Here is a 19,124-nt window from a genome sequence, read left to right as displayed (position 1 = left end):
GCTGAGTGGTCAAGAAAGCTATTGCGGCAGTTATGTCTGTAAATGTTGTTTCAGCTCCCCAGGTTATGCTTCTGCAATTCTGAGAAGCTCTGTGTTTTCTCCACCTTAATGTATCCTCTGAGATTCCTATGGAGAGAGAGGGAAGTGTTTTACTGAGAAATGGCTCTGCACACTTGTAGATGTACATAAAGACACCTGTTGACTCTACTGTTGCAGTCATTTTTGGGGGCAATAGGTGCCTCAGTAAATGAATCTCTGAATTGCTTCTTGAATTTAGAGGGGAGAGGAATGACGACAGTCAACTTGTTTTCAGCATATTGACTTGATAGTCTGTAATGACCACTTCACTAATAACACCTGTTTTCCCCTAAAATGCCTCAAAAAAACCCCACGTGTTTCCTCTTGTTAATGGCATTATTATTTATTGCCATCATCTTTTAATGTACTTCTGAGATTACTTCATGGGTTCATTGTCAGTGCTTATGAAAAAGGTTGGTTTGGAAACAGTTCCCTAGATCCTAGCCCTTTTTCACCGTGATATTTATTTCATGCCAACATGCTTGAAGAGAATGGCTTTCCATTTTCAAATCAAATTTATATGTAATGTCTTAGTATTTGAAGATGGGAGCTGCCTGTCTTGTCTTCTAACTAATCCTGAGAAAGTGACTAATTCACAGTATGCATAAATTCAGTCTAAAATACCACATACTGATGGACATCCAAGTAGTAATAAGGGTTATCAGATATACAGAGAACAGATACCTGTGTTGCAGCATGAACCAGTAGTACCATTTTCTGAGCCTGTGGTACTGTGCTTCTGCCTTCTTTAGACCAAGACAAGATTTCTGAAGCCTAAAAGTATCAGTGATGGTAAATGTTCTTGGACATCTCTAAAATCCAGGCTGTCCCTGGATAAGCAGTAGTCTAGTCATTTTGTCAGAGTGGTGAATATTGAACTGGTAGCTGAGGAGACACTATTTTCTTCTAGAACAAGGTGAATAAAAAGTAACCCTTGTGATACCGTGTTCTTCCATATTCAGCTGCACCTCTTGCCCCTTTCTACTTAAGCTGGTTATAGGGGCGAGGGAGCAGGGAGTGATACTACAGAAGCAGAATGAGATGAAGACCAAATTTTGCAATATATTTCCATTCTTTTCAGTTATGATGGTATGTTGCAAAGAGACCTGTCATTAGTTTTGAAGCAAAGTTGTCCAACAACCAATTTCTGGAACCTTTGAAGAGTGTTTCCTTTGGGAAGATGAGTACCAGGGACAAAGATTTGTGTAGATGATTGTATTAGTTGAAGCAGTCGGTTTTGTAACTAACATTTAAAACAAATTGATGCTGTTAATGTGCTGATCACCGTGACCCAGTGTAAATGCTTAGAAAAAAGCAGTGCTCTTGCCATACCAGAGTTAAGAAGTAGCCATTACAAAATCATACCAAGGGGATCTACAAAAGCTACGTAAGATCACTTCTTGGGGAGGAATCTCCCTAAGGTAATAAAGTTGCTTTCTTAAGTAAGGCAGAATAACTAGGATGTTTACAGCCCTTCCCATCCCCTCACCAGGTTGTGCTACTCAAATATCACAACCAATTCAAAGTATAACATGCTTCAGGGAAGTCTGTTCCCTCGTGGAAACAACCTTTCATCAGGTGTGATATGCCCTGGATGCTGCAGAGTTTGAAAAGCTCCCTTTATGTGCCTGGGATAAGCTGAGTCATTAGGGCTGTATCTGTTGAGCTCAGTTACTGGTCTTATGGGAACATGTTAGGAATTTAAAATGGGCAGAAAAGTCAGTATATAAAATAAATTGAAATTTTAGCCCTAAAATAAAATGGAGAGCACTATAAAAGACCAGAATATTTTTTTCAGGTATCTTTTCCTCTGTACTGTACTGGTAACATTCGTTTCTCTTGCTGCCCCATTAGTTTTATGTTCACTGTACACAACCCTGGTTGGAATAGCTCAAATTACCGCTAAATTACTATGGTTACACACAATAGGATTTTCTTTTACAGAACTTTTGTTGAATTGGGATTATCCTTCTACAAGCTGAGCAAACTGAATTTGTGTACGTTCCCACTTTGTAGGACATTTTTATCTCTACTCTCAGCTTGAAAATAAAACATTTTAAAAAAATCAAAGACTGCCGTATAATTCCCTGCTGGAAGCAGTCTTTTTGATTAAACAAGGCTTACAGCAACTTGGGAAAAAAAAAGAAAATCCACCTGGTCACATTGTTCTTATCAGATTTTAATTTTTACACCATAGTTGCAGTTTGGAAGTCTTGCTGTCTGTGTGCGTAACCAAGAGGCAGTTTCATCTGGGAAGATATGATGGGTCTGTAAGACACATACGGCCATACCAGACTACCGCTGCCATTTCTGGGACTTTTCTGGCTGACAGGAGAGTTTCCAAAGCCTCTGAAGTTGCTGGCACTGGTGCCAGTGGGTGGGCTACCCCGAGTGCTTCCCCTGGTGCTGGTGTTGCACCCCAGCCTCACTTCTCTTATCTTTTGGGCACAGGGAGGGACAACACAGATTATTTTGATTCAAACATACGGTGTGGCACAGCAGGGGTGCTCTCAGTGAGGGACACAGGCCCAAGGCACCCCGATTGAAGGCACAGGGGCAGGCCTGGCAGTGCCAGGGCCTCAAAGTCCCAACCACCCCACAAGGTTGCAGGGACATGGTGGACCTCTGTACTCTCCTTTTCCTTTCCCTCGTGTGTACTGCTCGCTGTAGTGACAGACATTGCTCTTGAGTCAGAGGAGTGTTAATATATTCAGACAATTAACAGATCATTTCTCATGTAATGTGAAGTGAAACAGAAGGGTAGTTTTTCTTCTGGCACTGCACAGTGCTTGCTGCAGTGGCGACCCTTTTCCTTCTTGTTTTGTCTCATGTGGCTAGAGGTGAACTCAAGGTGTGGGTCCAACCTAAACAGTCAATGTCTTTGGCTACTGTTAAAATTCAACATGGGGTTGAATGTGTCTGCAGCTATTATAGCTATAGCAGGTAGGAGAGAGACACAGGTAACAGCTCATGGGCCAAAGACCGTGACTTAAGTTCCATCGTACACATGAATCCCTCAGTTTTTTTAAGACAAAAATTCAGTGAATAGTTCCCAGTTTGAAATGTTTAGCAAGGACACAGCTATGCTGAATTTAAAGATGGACTGTGTTTAATGAAGGGTGACTTCAATAATTTTCCTTTAATATTTGACACATTAACTGAAATGCTTCCCGTTCTCTTGGTAACTGCCCTTCACTTTCGGCATATCCCAGACTCTCCATACATAGAATCAGCAATCAAATGTTGTCTCAAATTTCATCCAGGAAAGGATCCTTTTAAAGTTTTGAAGATCAAGTTAAAAAACAAACAAACAAAAATAAATCCCCAAAAACAAACAAACAAAAAGGTCAAAAAACACACACACACACAAAACCAAACAAAAGAACAAACAAACAAGCAAACCCCCACAAATTGCACATCCAAGTAATTAATAAGAACTTTATTAACCAGGCTTCAGGATAGAATTTTTCTACTGCTGGCCCAGGGAAGTTGTTTACTGCACAGAATAGCATAATGCCAACAATAGATGGTGGCAAGATTAAAATATCAATGCAGTAAATTGAAATGACTGGCAAGTACACATCTCCATTCTAGGCAGTGCTATGTGTAGTATCTGGTTGGTCTTTTTGTGTAGAGAATGCAATCAGAAACTTATTAACCTGCAGTTAGTAGTCATATGTAATACCTTAGGATTTTCTAAGAAAGTCTGGAATCTTAACTGCTAAAGCCAGAGTGAGATTAGAAATTGATTCAGTACTTATCTTTTTAAAAACAAATACAAGAAAAGAAAAAAAAACATCAGAAACATTTATTCTGAGAAAAAATACTCTTTCTGTTCTTCAAGTTAGCATCCCCCTGGTTAGAAGACAAGATCAGATTATTTATTATTTCACTTTATTTTATTTTCAATTTGTTTTTCATTTTTGGACTTCTTTTTTTTTTGTTTGTGCAATTCAGTTACTTTTCCCTCTTCTCTGGTCCTTTTGTTTTCTGATTTTCCATCATCCCTTCATGCGGGCAGTGAACGTTCAAAGAAGCAACAGGCAACTTACCTGGGATTCGTGTGCCAACAGCCACAGCAGCCTCCTCACCTACCACCATTATAACACCTACCACCCTGACCATTGCAGGATGCCAGCCCTGAAATTCCAGAAAGCGCCTCCTCAAAAAAGCCTTCGTAATGTTCCACGCTTTTTCCTGCTGACATATTCTCTTCTCTTCTTTTTCTCCTCCACCCTTCCCTCTTCTTTTGCTCATACTTTTCCCATTTCAGGCACTAAAACCTTTTCAGTTTTATGGATGCTACACTTTTTCATAGCTCTGCCAAGGTTATTTCTGACATTTTACGCCTTTTCCATAACAAGGCAACCTTTGGAGACAGGAAAAGGCCCAAAAATTCTGAATGAATCAGCTCTTCTGCTGTATGAGTAGACCATTAGATTTGAGTAGTGTATATAAAGCATGATTTTTTAATGCAAAGTATTGCTTACAAATCTTTTGTCAGAAATTACCTACTACAAAAAGGCTTTTCTAAAATCAGTGTATCTAAACATATTGGTCTGCATTGGTTCATGCATATGTGTTCAAAAATTTAATTTAACATGCTTCACCTAAAATAAGTTGTATACTATGAATGTACTTTTTGTATCTGCAGTATCTTTGTTAGCTTCCAGCAGGTATTCTCATGAGATGCTGGGTATACTTTTACCTAGGGTCACCTGTGTGGTTTAATGTCTTTGTTATTGGAAATGCACAAACCATTCCTGTGCATCATACACATTGTTTGATTCTTTGATGAGTTTACAGGCATGTGCCGCACTCTTCCATGAAGACTGAGTGCTGTATGCCAAGTGTTTGATTTCTTACAGCAGCTCTGGTGTCTTCATCCTTCTCTCCTACCTCCATGAGTGCATACAGCCTGAGTTCCCTCAACATGGGGACCTTACCTCGCAGCCTCTACTCCACCAGCCCACGTGGGACAATGATGAGGCGGAGGATGAAAAAGAAGGACTTCAAAAGCTCCTGTAGGTGGTAACAGCATTTGCTCAAAATGTGCAGTGAATGGGTGGAGGAGGGGGAAGATACTGAAAAAAGGTACAAAGTACCTCAATTGACATATACATATCTACACTAGGAAGAAGAGAGAACAATTGGAGTTTCTGTTAGATGTAGGGAAACATCGGCATAAAAACATTTGTCCAATGCTAACATGAGATGAGTAGAGACCATGCAGATTAACTGTCTCATCTGAAATATATAAAGCAATCTCTTCTTCAGACAATTCTGGAAGTTTGTTATACCATTACAGAAGTGATTTTCAAATTCCTTATTCAGCTCTTCCCATTTCCATCAGAGAATAGAATTCATAGCTGAATAGTCAAAAACAGATTGCTGGTAAGATGAACTATCCATCACATTACAGAAAGATAAAAGCTTGCCACTACCTCCTGGGTAGTTTTAATGTTTACATCTGCACCATAACCTGTACAGTCATTTTTGTGAGGAAGAGCAACAAATAATGGTGAAGTCTAAATAGCTGTGTTTCTGACCACTCTCTGGTATTCAAAGCAAGGATTTCCCAAGCAGGGGTGTATGTATTTCAGGCTGTTCCACTTTGCATATTGCTAAGTAGTCACTGGGCCAGAGAGAGTGTGGCTGTATCAGCACATTGTTTCCCAGACTCCCTGTAAGTGCTGCCTCTCCTTTTGGATTTTCCATCTTCATGTGATTCTCAGCAGCTCAAGTTCCTCCAGAACAAGGAAGTGAGAACTGCGCTGTAAATCATCTGCTCAGGCTAATGATGTTTCACAGATGCGCTCTAGAAAAGCTGAGCTACTGTGCATTGCAGTGCTGCTGCCCTGTGTTAAAGATTTCCCGTAGTCATAGCAAAACCAGAGCAAACCAGCCACCTCCAGACAAGGCCAGTCACCACAGAATTGTGAAGAAAGATTTGAGAGAGGAACTGAGAGGTTTTGCTTTCTTGCAGTTTTTGTTGTGCTTGCTTGTTCTTATTTCTTTCATAAAGCAAATATTGTTGCATAATGTTTACCTATAAGTGCATTTTTTGTTTTTTAATCCAAACAGCCATTTTTCACAACTCATGTGTTGACATGTTAGCTTCTAATGCATTATTTTGGCTTACAGGGAGATAGTGTCTCTGGCCATGCTATGGTATCAGTAGAGGTCCAGCTTTTACACATCCTCATATGCACATGAGAAACAGTAGTAATATTGCACTAATAATAGTCAGTTTGACTAGTAAAATAATGCTGGATGCAAAAAGTAGTTTTTCGATTGTGCTAGATTATAGTAGTTCATCCAACATAGGACTGTTAATCCCGAAAACTAATCCTATTATGGATCATGGAGACAGCTGTTACTTGTGTTGTTACATTTTTCAGATATTTTTCCTTCAAGCAAGCCTTGCCCTGCAATTTGCTATTCTGAAAAGGCTCAAACCCAGCCCAGTGACATTAGATATAAGTGGGACAGTCACATAAGCACTGCAGCCCACCTGAAAGGCTCCTCAAGTCAGAAGGCCCTGAGGGAGACAGGCTATTATGAATTAACAAATCTTTAGCTAGGCAGGATTAGGATGAGGCTTTGTTCTGGGATAGTTTATTTTGCATTTGCACTGTGAGTTCTAGGTACAGAGCATTACAAAATACGTAGAACTGGCCCCATTACCGAGTGAGTCTGTGCCTCACTACGAGCAGAGACTGCATCAGCAACCCTGAATCAGAGCTGGTTTGGAGGCACTAGCTGGCCAGCCCTGTTTGTGAGCTGGCTTTTCAGCCCAAGCAGAGTTCCTTACCCCCTCTACTAGACTTATACCCATACTTGTGAATGCAGTAACAGCCAATTTAACAGGCCCACACTGGACTGAATGTGCTATGAGGGATGATTATAGAGCAGGACTGGTCCTGTACCCCTCCACCATCCACTAACAGTCCCTGGAAAACCTTGCCCCTCTCCCTCTGTGGGAGACTCATGAGAACCAGGTAGCGTTGACCGCTGTCTTTTTCATAGAAAAGGAACAGCATGTTCTCTTAATTTTAGTGGGATATTTTTTTCTTTAGCCCGATTGGATTATTTGAGGGCTTTATTAATGTACCTTTTAATAGATCTTTTAGGATGCCATTTGGGAAGAAAAGGATGTATCAGTGAAGGGTGCTATGAAATTTACATTGCCAATTGTTTAGGAAAACCTGCATAACTTAATGTGATTACGCCAAAATTCATGATGATGAATCATGATGGTACAGGGGGTTACAAGACTTTAATGGTCATGATTTTAAGATCATTCCATTAGTTACACAGTTTTCAAACATGTGGCAGTAAAAGTTGAAGGCATGCTCTGCTGTCACATGCTTTATTTATACCACTTGTTTTCAATTTTTATTCTTCCTCTGCTTGTTTTGGTTTTAAAGTATGGCATTCATTGTGGAAACAGTTTATTAGTTGGTTTTAGTTTAAATCCTGAAGTATTTTGTAATAGGTCCATATTAGTACTCGAAAGCAAAATACAGTTTTATATCAAATTACATGGTAGTGACTAGGTAGAAATTAAGCACGTGCCATAGACATGCATGGGTGCAGTTTTCTCAGCACATCCAAGTTATCTGCTACCAGGAGGAATAGTGAATGTTTTGCAGTTTCTCAAGGGTCAGAGCAGGAAACTGCAAGCATAATAATCTATATGTGTACCTTTAAATACATCTTGCTCTGCTTCTCATATGGCTGCAGGAATCAAAGTAGCAACTACAGAATCTTCAAATTCAAGATTGTTACTTACATAACTGCAGAGATCATGTTAATTGTAAACAGGCCCCCAGGACTGTTGCTGAGAGTTTAATGAAAACTATATGAGTATGCTAACATGTACCTCTAGAAGGCAGCAACCAGGGTTTGCTGGAGCTACATATACATCCATGCCCCCTTTTTAAATAAATAAGGCTGCTTCCTGGCCTGTAAATCAATGGAATCCTTAAGCAGCCAGAAAATAAATGGCAGTGTTTGTGGCTGCAATGAGTTACAAACCCCAGTGTGCTCCAAGTCATGTGTTGGATACCTGTGGCATTCCATAGAGACTTAGCAGATAGCTGTTGTCACATGATTTGGAAAGGGTATTTTCATCTCTGCTTTTTTTTGTTCTCTTTCTGTTTTGTTTCCTTTGGGGGTGGGAGGAATTCCTAATTGTCATTTTTAAGTGTCCACATCATCAAAATATTTATCAGGGTAAGTTTTAAATCCCACAAATATTAACTTAATTTCCCATTGTGAATGTAAACCTTAGCTGTCCTAAAAGTTGAAATAATTGTTGTAAGACCCTTAGCTTCCTAGTAGAGTATTAGAAGTAAGTGAAGGGAAGCAATGACAGAGCTAACAGCTAATTGTTATATGACCTTAAAGAAAGGGAGAAGGAAATTTTTCTGAGCTTGGATGCCCTATATTTAGATATTTCTGGAATGTGCATTAGGGGATCCATTATTATATTAACTCTGAATTTATGTGGTTTAGTCATATTTTAGCCTTTGCAGCACAAAGACTTGGAGAAACCTGTTTCTCACATGCAGTAAATGCTAAAGCTGGTGGCCATTCTTAAGAAGAGATTATTAGTATTTGCATTTGGGCATAAGCATGTCTTACTGAGTGTAAGTGAAAGAAACTGTAAGAAAGAAGCTATTGCATAAGTGGAATAATACACAGTTCTTACAAAGGAAAATGAAAACAAGTTATGAGTGAGAATTCACAGTAATTTAGAAAAGACAATTTCAAAGTTGAAAGGAGCTTTGCTAAGAGAGTCTCATGAATTTTTTGCAACGGAAACTTTTGCAACAGAATTGTCGTTGCCGACTGTGCCACTTAATCAGATTTTATACTATTTCAGTGCAAAAGTAATGTTTGTAGCCCCAAGGTGCAGGGAATACTTATAAAAACTCTTAACAACTTTGTACAGCTGTGCGATTATCTATAATGTAAAAACAATAACTAGGTTTTTTTCCACATCTAAGAAGAAAAATCCATAGATCAGGAATCCCTCAGATAAACCACAAACATGAATCTTGAACTTTTATCTAATTCTTAGTAGCTACTGCAGGCAGAAATGGGTTGTGAAGGCAATTAGAGGTGGAGAGGTAATAATGTAGGTTTATAACACAAAAACATTCAGAATCCTCCTTGTTGGAGGATTATCATTATAGTACCTTTAGTATCTATTTTTAGTATTTATTATCATATAGTACCTATAGTATCACTATAGTACCCTTACTTTACTGGTCTGAACAGGAATTGAAAAAGCTAGTTCTGTGTGTGACATAATGAAAGGCAGTATCCTATCATGAGGGGAAGTCAATGCATGATACACTAGGACTTTAGGTAGAGATCAAAGAAGCGAAGGTGCAGTCTCCTCCTTTTCACAGGTAGTTGCATCAAATCTCAATGTCATTTTTATCTTGATCTGTTCTGTAATGTAGCCTATTCAGAACAAAAGAGAATAGAGGGAGTAGTAAATCAGGAGTATAGAAGTAGCTGCCTGTGTTCCTCACACAAGGGTTCCCCAGTTCCTTTGAGAGACCCCAAAGAACTTTTTATTTCTCACCATCTCTTTAGATATACTGGTTGCTGAAACAGAGGAATTTGTTCTTATACTCTACCCTGTTAGCCTGGCAAATTGCTGATGTGTAGTAAACATGTACAGGAGGAAGGCATCCTTATTTCATGCAAGCAAGCCTGGGCCATATGCTTCGTTACTAACAACAATTCAGTGCCGTGAGATGTTCAGAAGAGCTCGTGGGAATCAGCCTTGAATAACAGCTGGGCTTGTGCCTCCTGTTCCCTTAGCTCCCATGAAAATTGTGCTCATCCACGCCTTAAACCTAACGCAAACAGAATTCGAGGGTGTTCTGATATTTTTGGGTTAGGGCTGTCAAACACATTTATTTTACTTGGTACAAGAACTGTTTTTTTCCATTATACTGTACAACCAGATGTCTTCTGTTCTCTTATGTGTCTTAACTGTTTATACATAATTTATAAACTTTAGCCTAAATTTGCTTTAAAAGAGATGTTTTGTTGACTAGGTTTATCATACAGATCAATTTTCTCAAAGAGCAATGAAATTTCTGCTGTGTGTGAATGTCTTTCCTCCTGGTCTGCTCTGTTTTATAGTGTCTTTAGCCTCTAGCACTGTTGGTTTGGCTGGGCAGGTCGTCCACACAGAAACCACAGAAGTAGTGCTGACAGCTGACCCCATAGTGGGGTTTGGGATACAGCTCCAGGGTAGCGTGTTTGCTACCGAGACCTTGTCTTCTCCACCTCTCATTTCCTATATTGAGGCTGACAGCCCAGCAGAAAGGTGAGGTTCTTTCAGTTGACTGTTTAATACGTTTTGGTGAGCGTTCCTCGGGGTACTTGGGGCTCGTTGCTTTCCATTTGTGATAAATTGCAGGGCCTTGCTCAATGGACGTGTGGCAAGTAATAAACTGTCTGTTCTGACAATGATATTCCATATGCTTGATCAGCTGTAAAAAGTTTGACAAGCACCAGTGTTTTTATCATCCAGATTCCTCCAGTAAGAGACTGGAAGCTATATTCGTGCAAAAGGGAAACAAAAAATATCAGACACCTCGCTGAAGTCAAGATAGTAATAATTCAGTGGGCCATGAGGGGAGGCCATATCCAGCTTTGGTCAGCTTTGATGCAGAACGAGCTCTCAGGGAGTACCAGAGTTTTGACTTACTAATGATTTCATTGCAGCATTTTGATTGCATTTTTATGCTCATGTCTGTCTTTAATCATGGCATGAGAACACTAGCAGCTGCACAGGCAAGTCCTTGCTGCCCTTGCAGAGCCGCACCACCTGTAGCCCAGGGTCAGAGGTGATGTTCCCAGGTGGGGTGGAGGCATGAGGGCTGTGTCCCTCTTCCTAGGTCCCAGCACCTGGAGAGCATGACCTAGGGAGCTTGATAGGTTCTTGGTGCAGAGGGGCGACAGCAGCTTCCGTCCCCCTGTGTGCCTGGGCAGACTGCCGAGCTCTGGTGCCACACTGGTCCTTCAAGGTCAGGTTGAATGTATTTGACATTGCTGGTTCTGGTAACGTGCACCTCTGATGGTTGTTTTGTTTCATGGTGTATCAAGGTGTGGCGTGCTACAAATAGGAGACAGAATAGTGGCAATAAACGGTATCCCGACGGAAGACAGCACGTTTGATGAGGCCAATCAACTGCTCAGAGACTCTTCTATCACCAACAAGGTCACTTTGGAAATAGAATTTGATGTTGCAGGTATGAATGCACTGTTATTCTGTCTCGCAAGAAAAGTGAAGAAATAAATCCCAAGTATACTGCGAGTGTTAGGCACCCAAGGTGGAGACTTTCTTCTCACATAAACGCCTTTCAGTTTTCAAGTGACCTATTTGAAACGTGTGTCTTTTTGTACAGCTTTCCCATTTCACGTAGCCCTGCAGCATTCTTCAAAACACAAAAAGAAATTACAAGTCCTGTAGTAAGATCTGGTGACAGTCCCTCCTCTAAGTTATTTCCAGACATTTTTCTGCCCTGAGATAGAAATATTCTGCTGAGCTGAGTAAAATCCTCTACAGGCCAGCTAATGGAACATTTTACTAGAGAGAAAAGTATTGTAAAAGGGTGGATAAGCAGAAAACTCTGAAGAGTTTCACTTACAGTATCTCAAACCAACAATCTAAACAAAATAATAGAAACTGAATTAATAAAAGCCAGAAAAATCATTGTTCATGTTGCTGGTGAGTCTTTATTGCTACTAATGGCTTTCCTTTCTTCTGTAAGGTGTTTAAACATACAGAATACACCTATAAAATCACAAATTGTGTAAATCAAACAAGTACACATTATGTGTGTGTACTACCCCACTATGTGAATAGTAAAAGCTTTTAAGACTTCTGTGTTACTCTGACAGTAGCTCCTTTGAAGTCATGATGATGTTGGATGTGCTGCATTTTGATAGTCTGATTTTTGATAGTCTGATTATTGTTACTGATATTCTAACTCACGATTTCAAAAGCAGGCTAAAGGTTCCTACAGTAATTCTGTATAATCTTTTAATATGGACGCTCTTATTAAACAGACAACAGACTCATACTCATGGTTAGGCTCCTCTGCCACATGTATGTTTATATTTCCATAACTGAAATTTCAGAGGCCCAAACTTTTGCTAGCAGTGATGCGAAAAGTCAGGATTCAAATACAGTGCTGTGTGTTCAAGTGTTTTTTGCCTCGGTCGGCTCCAGGTGCTTCTCAGTTAGTGATGTCTTGATTTCTTTTCTTCCCAGTAGATGTAAAATCTGTGGCAGTTACCTTAGCAGACAGTTTAAAATGTGTTAGGCCTACAGCAACAAAGGTCTGAAATCCTTAAGACTTGATCTCCTGTCCTTTTAATTAAAAGTTACCTGCCAGCACTAAAATTTTCACTTGTGCTCACCTAACTTGCATATGAGCTAAAAACCTGCAGTCTCAACTGGCTGCTGGCCTGTGCAATCTCCATAAATTCAGTTAAACCTTAAAAAAAATTGAGTTACCGTGAAATTACCTGTAGAGGTATAAATCATACTTTGTATGTCCTGCTCCCTTCACTGCAGGACCTGTGTTTCATCCGTGGCTTGTGATGCTGTTGTGATTTAATCAATTTACATGTATAGTTCCATGCACTTGGAATTGCTGTGCCTTATAAATTATCTAACATTTTAATTATTTTTTTTTTATAGAATCAGTTATACCAAGCAGTGGAACATTTCATGTAAAACTACCAAAGAAGCATAATGTGGAACTTGGCATCACCATAAGTTGTAAGTGAAAGTGCTTATTTTAAGATCATGTTTTTGGGATAAGCTGTGGATAGCAGGTCCTGTAGCTATATGTTTGATTTGGTATAAACTTCCTTTTCCTTTTTCTAGACAGGGGCAATTTAGCAGTGCTCTCTCTGATGAAACACCATTCTGTAACAGATTTATATTCCTCTTGTAGTAGTTAAAGAAGCCAGAAGTTTGCCAGACCTAAAGTTTGACCTATTCCTTTATGCGTAGCACGTATTTAACACCCATTAAAATTGTTTAAAAAAAAAAGTCATCAGTAGTCTTGTGCTCATGCCAAAGTATTTCCATAGCTGGGAATTTTAAAGCAAGGTCTGTCATGGTCTCTCACAGGCTCTTGGACAACCCCACTGAACTCTGGGCTTCTCTCTGGCATGAGGATCCACATTCATGGGGTTATTTTTTGCTGCAGAAGCCAGAGTCTGAAGATACATCCACAACCTGTAAAACTAGCAGGGAATCCTAAATGTGCAGGTCACATAGCACAATCCGCTTTCACTAGGGATTTCAGAGATGGCTAAAAAAGATAACAAGACTGTGTGTTGGTCTGTTTCTCAAAAAGTATTACTGTTGTTTGAAATCAAAGTGCTTCTATACTTATTTATTTTTGGAGCAGACTGTAAATGCTGTATTAGGACTGGCTTTTAACTACGGAAATTCCACTATACTGAGTTCAGCTCTTGATGGAAGGAAGAACAATCCATATCAGTGTTAATGGGCTTGTGTTTAATGTACTTAAAGACAGTGCAGAATCTGGTCTCACCAGAATTAACATTCCCTTACGGTTGTGGCCTTCCTTAGACTATTAGGCTTTCTTTGAAATTATTCATTTGTCTTGGAGGAAGATTGTGCTTTGACTTATATTCTCACAGCTTTTACCAGCACAATGGAATAAGGTTAATCAAAAGTAAAGCAGGGAACTCGGTGCTGAGAGCTAAATCTGAGGAGCAAATGACACTGCAGGCCTGTTTGCTTGTGTTGCACAATTGAATGAGTAACTGTTCGTCTCTGTAAGACGTGATGTGATGCTTGAAGCAAAATTCTAGGTCTATATATATTTGTGCAAATGAAAATATTGAGAAATGAGAAAACCTGGGGAGAGGCTGTTCTATTTAAATGTTTTTCTTAGGATTGGTAAGAGTTTGTAGGATTACCGTAAGAATGTGGTTTTCCTAGTAATTTGATTTGTGCTGCTTTTTGGAATTGATGCATCTTGCATTTTTTTTTGCTGTCTGTAGGGGTAAACTTTGAATGGAAAGCTAATGTTCTTGGGATTTGTGTTTAGCACTTCTCTTCTAAATTTCATATACCTTCCTGACTTGGAAATGAATTCCAAAAGTTTGTGCTTTATAAAATTAGTGCTTTATATAATCAGAGTGACACCTGGTGCGTCTTAGCTCTGCTCTGCTGAGTATAGTGCAGTATCTTTAATATATGAATTAAATTATCTGTTCTATATAATAATCCCACTTATTAATAGTATTTAATGAATATGAAGTTTGTCTAGGATTAATTATTTATTTGTTTTTAAAGGATTTATACTAATAACTGAAAGTTTGTAAATTTGCTTGGTGGAAGTCTTGACTTGCTGCATTTCATGCTTGCTTTTCAGTGCTTCGCTCTGTTCTGCCTAATTAACTCCTAAATGAGGCAGCATGATTTGAAGAATATGAGTGGTTTATATTCATTTTGTCAAATCTTTATCAAGGCACTTTATCACATTAGCATGCCTTTTACTACTGATATTGTCAAAAAGCAAAATGATTTATTTTAAAAAACAAATACTAAGGGGAACTTGGCAGAATTGATATGAACAGACTTAAACAGGGTGATAGGGAAGATCAAGTGTATCCACTTTTGAGCTTGATCTGTTTAAGTGCTAGAGACCTGTTTCATTCTCTCTCTTCTCAAGGTAGTTGAGTTAATGGTGAATGAAGAAGTTCTGTCTCTATAAGAACATTACAGAGAAACGCCTGTCTTGCTTTCCGTATAGAATCAGAGAATCATTTTGGTTGGAAAAGACCTTTAAGATCATGGAGTCCAACTGTTAACCTGGCACTGCCAAGTTTATGTTGGGATTTGGAGGAGAAAGTCAGGAAATGACCTGACCTCACCTGACAGACAAGACAGACATTTTTTGTCAGAAGGGAAATGTAAGCCTCACCTCAGGCTGGCACCTGGACCTGTGCCTATTTTTAAGTCTAAGAGTTCTTCTAAGTCAGCTGGTAGGAGGCAGACGTTCTGCAAGAGGAATTTATTTTTCTTTCTTTGTGTTGTTTTCCTTGGTAGTAAACACCAAGTGTGCCTGCATGGAATTACTGCCGGCTGCTTGAAGGCATATCTGAGGTGACACGCAACACTAAAGACAGTTACGCTAGTTCGTGGTCTTTGAAAAACATGACCTGTAACAGAGGAAGAAAATAAGCTTCTCGGAGTCTCAGATTAATAAATGCAAGGAAAAAAAAAATAATTAAAAAAAAAGTTAAAATCCCCTTAGATAGCAGAAATCCTTAGAAAGTAAGACAGAAGAAGGTTTCATGAGCATCATTGCTGATGTTAATCCAGGGCACTGAGTTTTGGGTAATTCATGGCGGTTACCTCGTAGTACGCTGACCTTGCCCATTGCTGCCTTCATACACATTCTGGGCTTCTGTCATCCTATCATCTTTCCCTTATCCTATCAACATGTGTCTAACCTTCCCATTAATAGCTACTTATGCTCAATCAAGAGTGTGTTTCATAGTTTGCAAAAACAAGTGACTATATAATTCATGCTTCAAGTACCATCATTTTCGCACCCACTTACCTAATTGGAGCAATTAGAATGTCTCAGTTCTTAAAATTATGTCATCAAAATAAAGCATGACACAGCAGTGTCCATGTGTGCGTGATTATGCTTTTATTACAGAACCTTTCCCAAGAAGAAGGATAGCTTTCAAGTAGATGTGATAGTGTTCAAATCTGTTTCAGTTTATTTGCCAGCGATATTGATTTTGGACCATGTAATGGAATATAGATTTTTTTTTTTTTTTTTTTTTTTTTTTTAGGATAAAATTTTGCACCACTGGCTACTTTATCATAGACTAATATTTTTTAAATATATTGAATGACATCCAAGAACATGACATGCCAGTCTGGTAATTGTAGTTAACAGCTCTTTCTTTCTTTCTTTTTTAAGTAAGATTCTGATATCCTTACTGGTAATGAACTGGAGCACCTTGCTTCATAAATAATTTATTTGAAGCTAATGGGACTACTCAAGGAATAAGAAGCTGCAAAGCTGGTAAGAATATCAGAATCTCACCCAAACTAGCATCAGCTTTTCTAAGTCATTTTGACTAGCAGCTATACTATAGTCTACCTTATTGCTTTCTTATTTCGTCAGAAACAAGCTTTGTAAATATCTACAGACATTTAGCATTGACTATGAGAATTTACTCTCTTAAGAATATTTCTGGGATTTCACCTATGAAAATCAACTTCATTTTGCAATGTTACATATAATTATTTTCAAGACAGAGTCTGAAGAATCAGCAGGTTTTTTAGCTGCTCCACATGAACCAGTATTTAAGGAACAAAAGAACTTAATCAGTCTAATTTTTAAAAAGCTCTTTCATCTATTTAATAACCACATTATTTTTAAAAAGTCTAGTAGCTATTAGCCAGCATTGTGCATAAGTGGACTCACTTTGTATGAAAAATGTTTTTCTATCCCATGAGCATTTTTCTCTACTGGTTCAGTTTGTTCAGAGTTTGATCAAACTCCGGAACTTGAAGTGAGGCTGAGACTCATGAGTTTTGGTGGGGTGGTAGGTGAGATGTCCACCCCAAAATCTATTTGAGTCACATTGTCTGGTTGTTTCATTTTCTTTGGGTTAGCAGTGAAATAAGAAAGGAGAGTTGTCTGAGGTGTTTTTTAACCTAATGGAAGAGCTGATCTACAAAACTGACACCACCTCACTGACCTTGTTCTCAAGTGGAGGGGAATAGGCAGGAGATATGTATCTTTACTAGTAGAAGTAGGGTAGAGGCCTGTGATGGAGACCTAGGATCATGGAGTAATTTAAAGAAAGAGAATAAACAACTTGCTAAAGATCAGCCTTCCAGCTGCAACACTAAATTTAGTATCTGTACAGCTTTATGCATTCTTCAGTCCACTTGTAGTGCATCATACAGACTGTGTAAGGTCTCTACAAAAGCTCAGCAGCAGGTAGACTAACAGCTGTAGCAAAGAGGAGAAAACATGAGATCTTCAGTGGACAAGTAGAATGGGATAAGGAGAGAAAATCAGTGGAAAGCCATAACAGGGAGATGGCAGATGAGGGAAGAGGCTGAGGTGTGATCGGGGGTAGGGGAAGTTGGGACTTGAACAAGAAGAAGGCTGGACATGGGTGAGTGGTAAGGAGGTTTGGTTTTAATTGTTTCTTAAAACCAAAAATAATTCTGAAATGAAAGAGAAGAATGGAGACTTAAAGCTGTAGAGTGTCACTACAAACTTGTGTTAATTCATGAGGATATCTCTTTTAATTAAGTGGTCAAATACTGCTTTCTCACTGAGACTCTTGCTTCTCTGCTCTCTGGGGAGAGATGAAACAGTGGTGTGTTTGAAAGGGGATGGAGGCTGCATAATGAATGAGGTGGAGGATTGCAGAAAGAAAAAAGAGGTGATCTCATGGTCAAGATTGTTTAATGCTACCCTGGAGAAATTAAGGTTTTTTTTTCCTTTTCTCTGCAATAGAGTTGTGCTGAGACAAGTCATTTCACAGAGCTGGGGAGGGGGAGATATTCCACAACTGTCTGCTTGATTTTCTGTGGAAACCATTGAGATCCTGGGGTCACACTTGCTGAAATGCTGAGCATCTGCAGCTGTTGCTGAAAATTGCAGTGGTTGTGCTTTGGACATAGAAGCTGTTATATACTACAAACTACTGTGAGAAATAAAGGCATGGATATCTCAAATTGCTCACTGAAAATTTTCATACTTTGACCTAAATTTTCCTATGTTTCCTTTCCTCATCTGTAAAATCAGGATAATAGTACTCAATCTTCTTGCTGGGGACAGCATCTGTTCACTAGTGTTTGGGAGACAATCTTAGGCTGCAGTGATGAGCAGTACAAAAGTTCAAAAGGAAATTAATGATTTTATCTCTGCAGCACAACTTGAATAGTTTGTAGTATGTATGTCATGAACATTGAACAAAAATAGAACAAAGTGTGGTGTAGCTGCTTATTAAGGGTTTGTCAGCATGGGGGGATTCATTTTACACTGAGCTGTTTTTGCTGCCTACAAAAAGGCTTACATCCACCAGACACAATTAATAGCCCAGGATAACTGACAAAATACCACTGGTTCATACTTACTCATTTTGAAACTGTGATAACTTTGCAGTATCATACCCCTTGCATCCAGATGTATTCTGTGGCTTTGCACTTGGAGCTGTGCTCTTTCCCCCATCTTGGTTCCTTCTCCCTTCTTTTTGGAACAATAATGGGCCGTTTTCTTTAATACTGGTAATTTTTATAAAGCAGTTTCATAAGAACTATCTCAATACTCAGATCTCAAGCTGCAGGCATTGAACAGTGGGTGGCATATAACCTCAGAGATTTATAAGGCAACCCAGATAGTAAAAGCATAGAATTAAAAAAAAAAAAAATTAAAAAAAGAAGTTAACCAAAGCGATACTTTAAAATTGTAAGAAGATACTAATTGGTGAAATAAACCTAAAGAATTCAAGTAAATCATTGAACTGTCATGTAAAATATAGTTGACCTATAGTGTGAAAGTATGAGAAACAAGCTATGAAAATTACACATTTTGCAAAAAAAAAGTTAGTTGCTGTTCTTTAAATTGCAACATAGGCATTTCCTGAAAGTGTGGTGGTTTAGACAAGTTTCTAAAAATTCTTAAAAGCTCTTGTACGTCTGTCTTCTGAACTCTCAAGACAGTGCATTTGAAATACAGCTATTTAGCAGTTTTTAAACAGTTCCTTCGGACATTCAAAGGATTTCTTAGCCAGGGTAGCCAAGGTTAACAAGATCTGTTAGAATATTGTGTTGGAAATGTCATTATTAATATACCTTGTGGATGCTGTCGGTGAAGATCTGTCATGTTCCATCAAAGAGAAAAATCATGAGCAGCTAAAGTAACTGACATCAGGATTTTGTAGATGATCTTCCAATATGGGTAGCCTAATGGAAA

At 38.9% G+C, this 19,124-nt stretch overlaps 1 protein-coding gene across 1 annotated transcript in view; it reads left to right on the top strand.

Annotated features, from left to right (window-relative positions):
* Positions 1-19,124, top strand: part of GRIP1 (glutamate receptor interacting protein 1) — a gene marked incomplete at both ends in the record, with an annotated part of 225,848 nt that overhangs the window by 178,105 nt on the left and 28,619 nt on the right. Inside the window, 5 exons of the mRNA XM_080354049.1 lie at positions 4,100-4,255; positions 4,947-5,102; positions 10,249-10,435; positions 11,218-11,363; positions 12,821-12,901. Of these exons, the coding sequence (XP_080210175.1) occupies positions 4,100-4,255; positions 4,947-5,102; positions 10,249-10,435; positions 11,218-11,363; positions 12,821-12,901 (726 nt within the window). The remainder of the gene's footprint in view (positions 1-4,099; positions 4,256-4,946; positions 5,103-10,248; positions 10,436-11,217; positions 11,364-12,820; positions 12,902-19,124) is intronic.

This window comes from Nesoenas mayeri (assembly GCF_963082525.1).
Source record: "Nesoenas mayeri genome assembly, chromosome: 1".
NCBI lineage: Eukaryota > Metazoa > Chordata > Aves > Columbiformes > Columbidae > Nesoenas > Nesoenas mayeri.
Note: the sequence above shows the minus strand (reverse complement) of the source record. Positions and strands in the feature narration are given on the sequence as shown.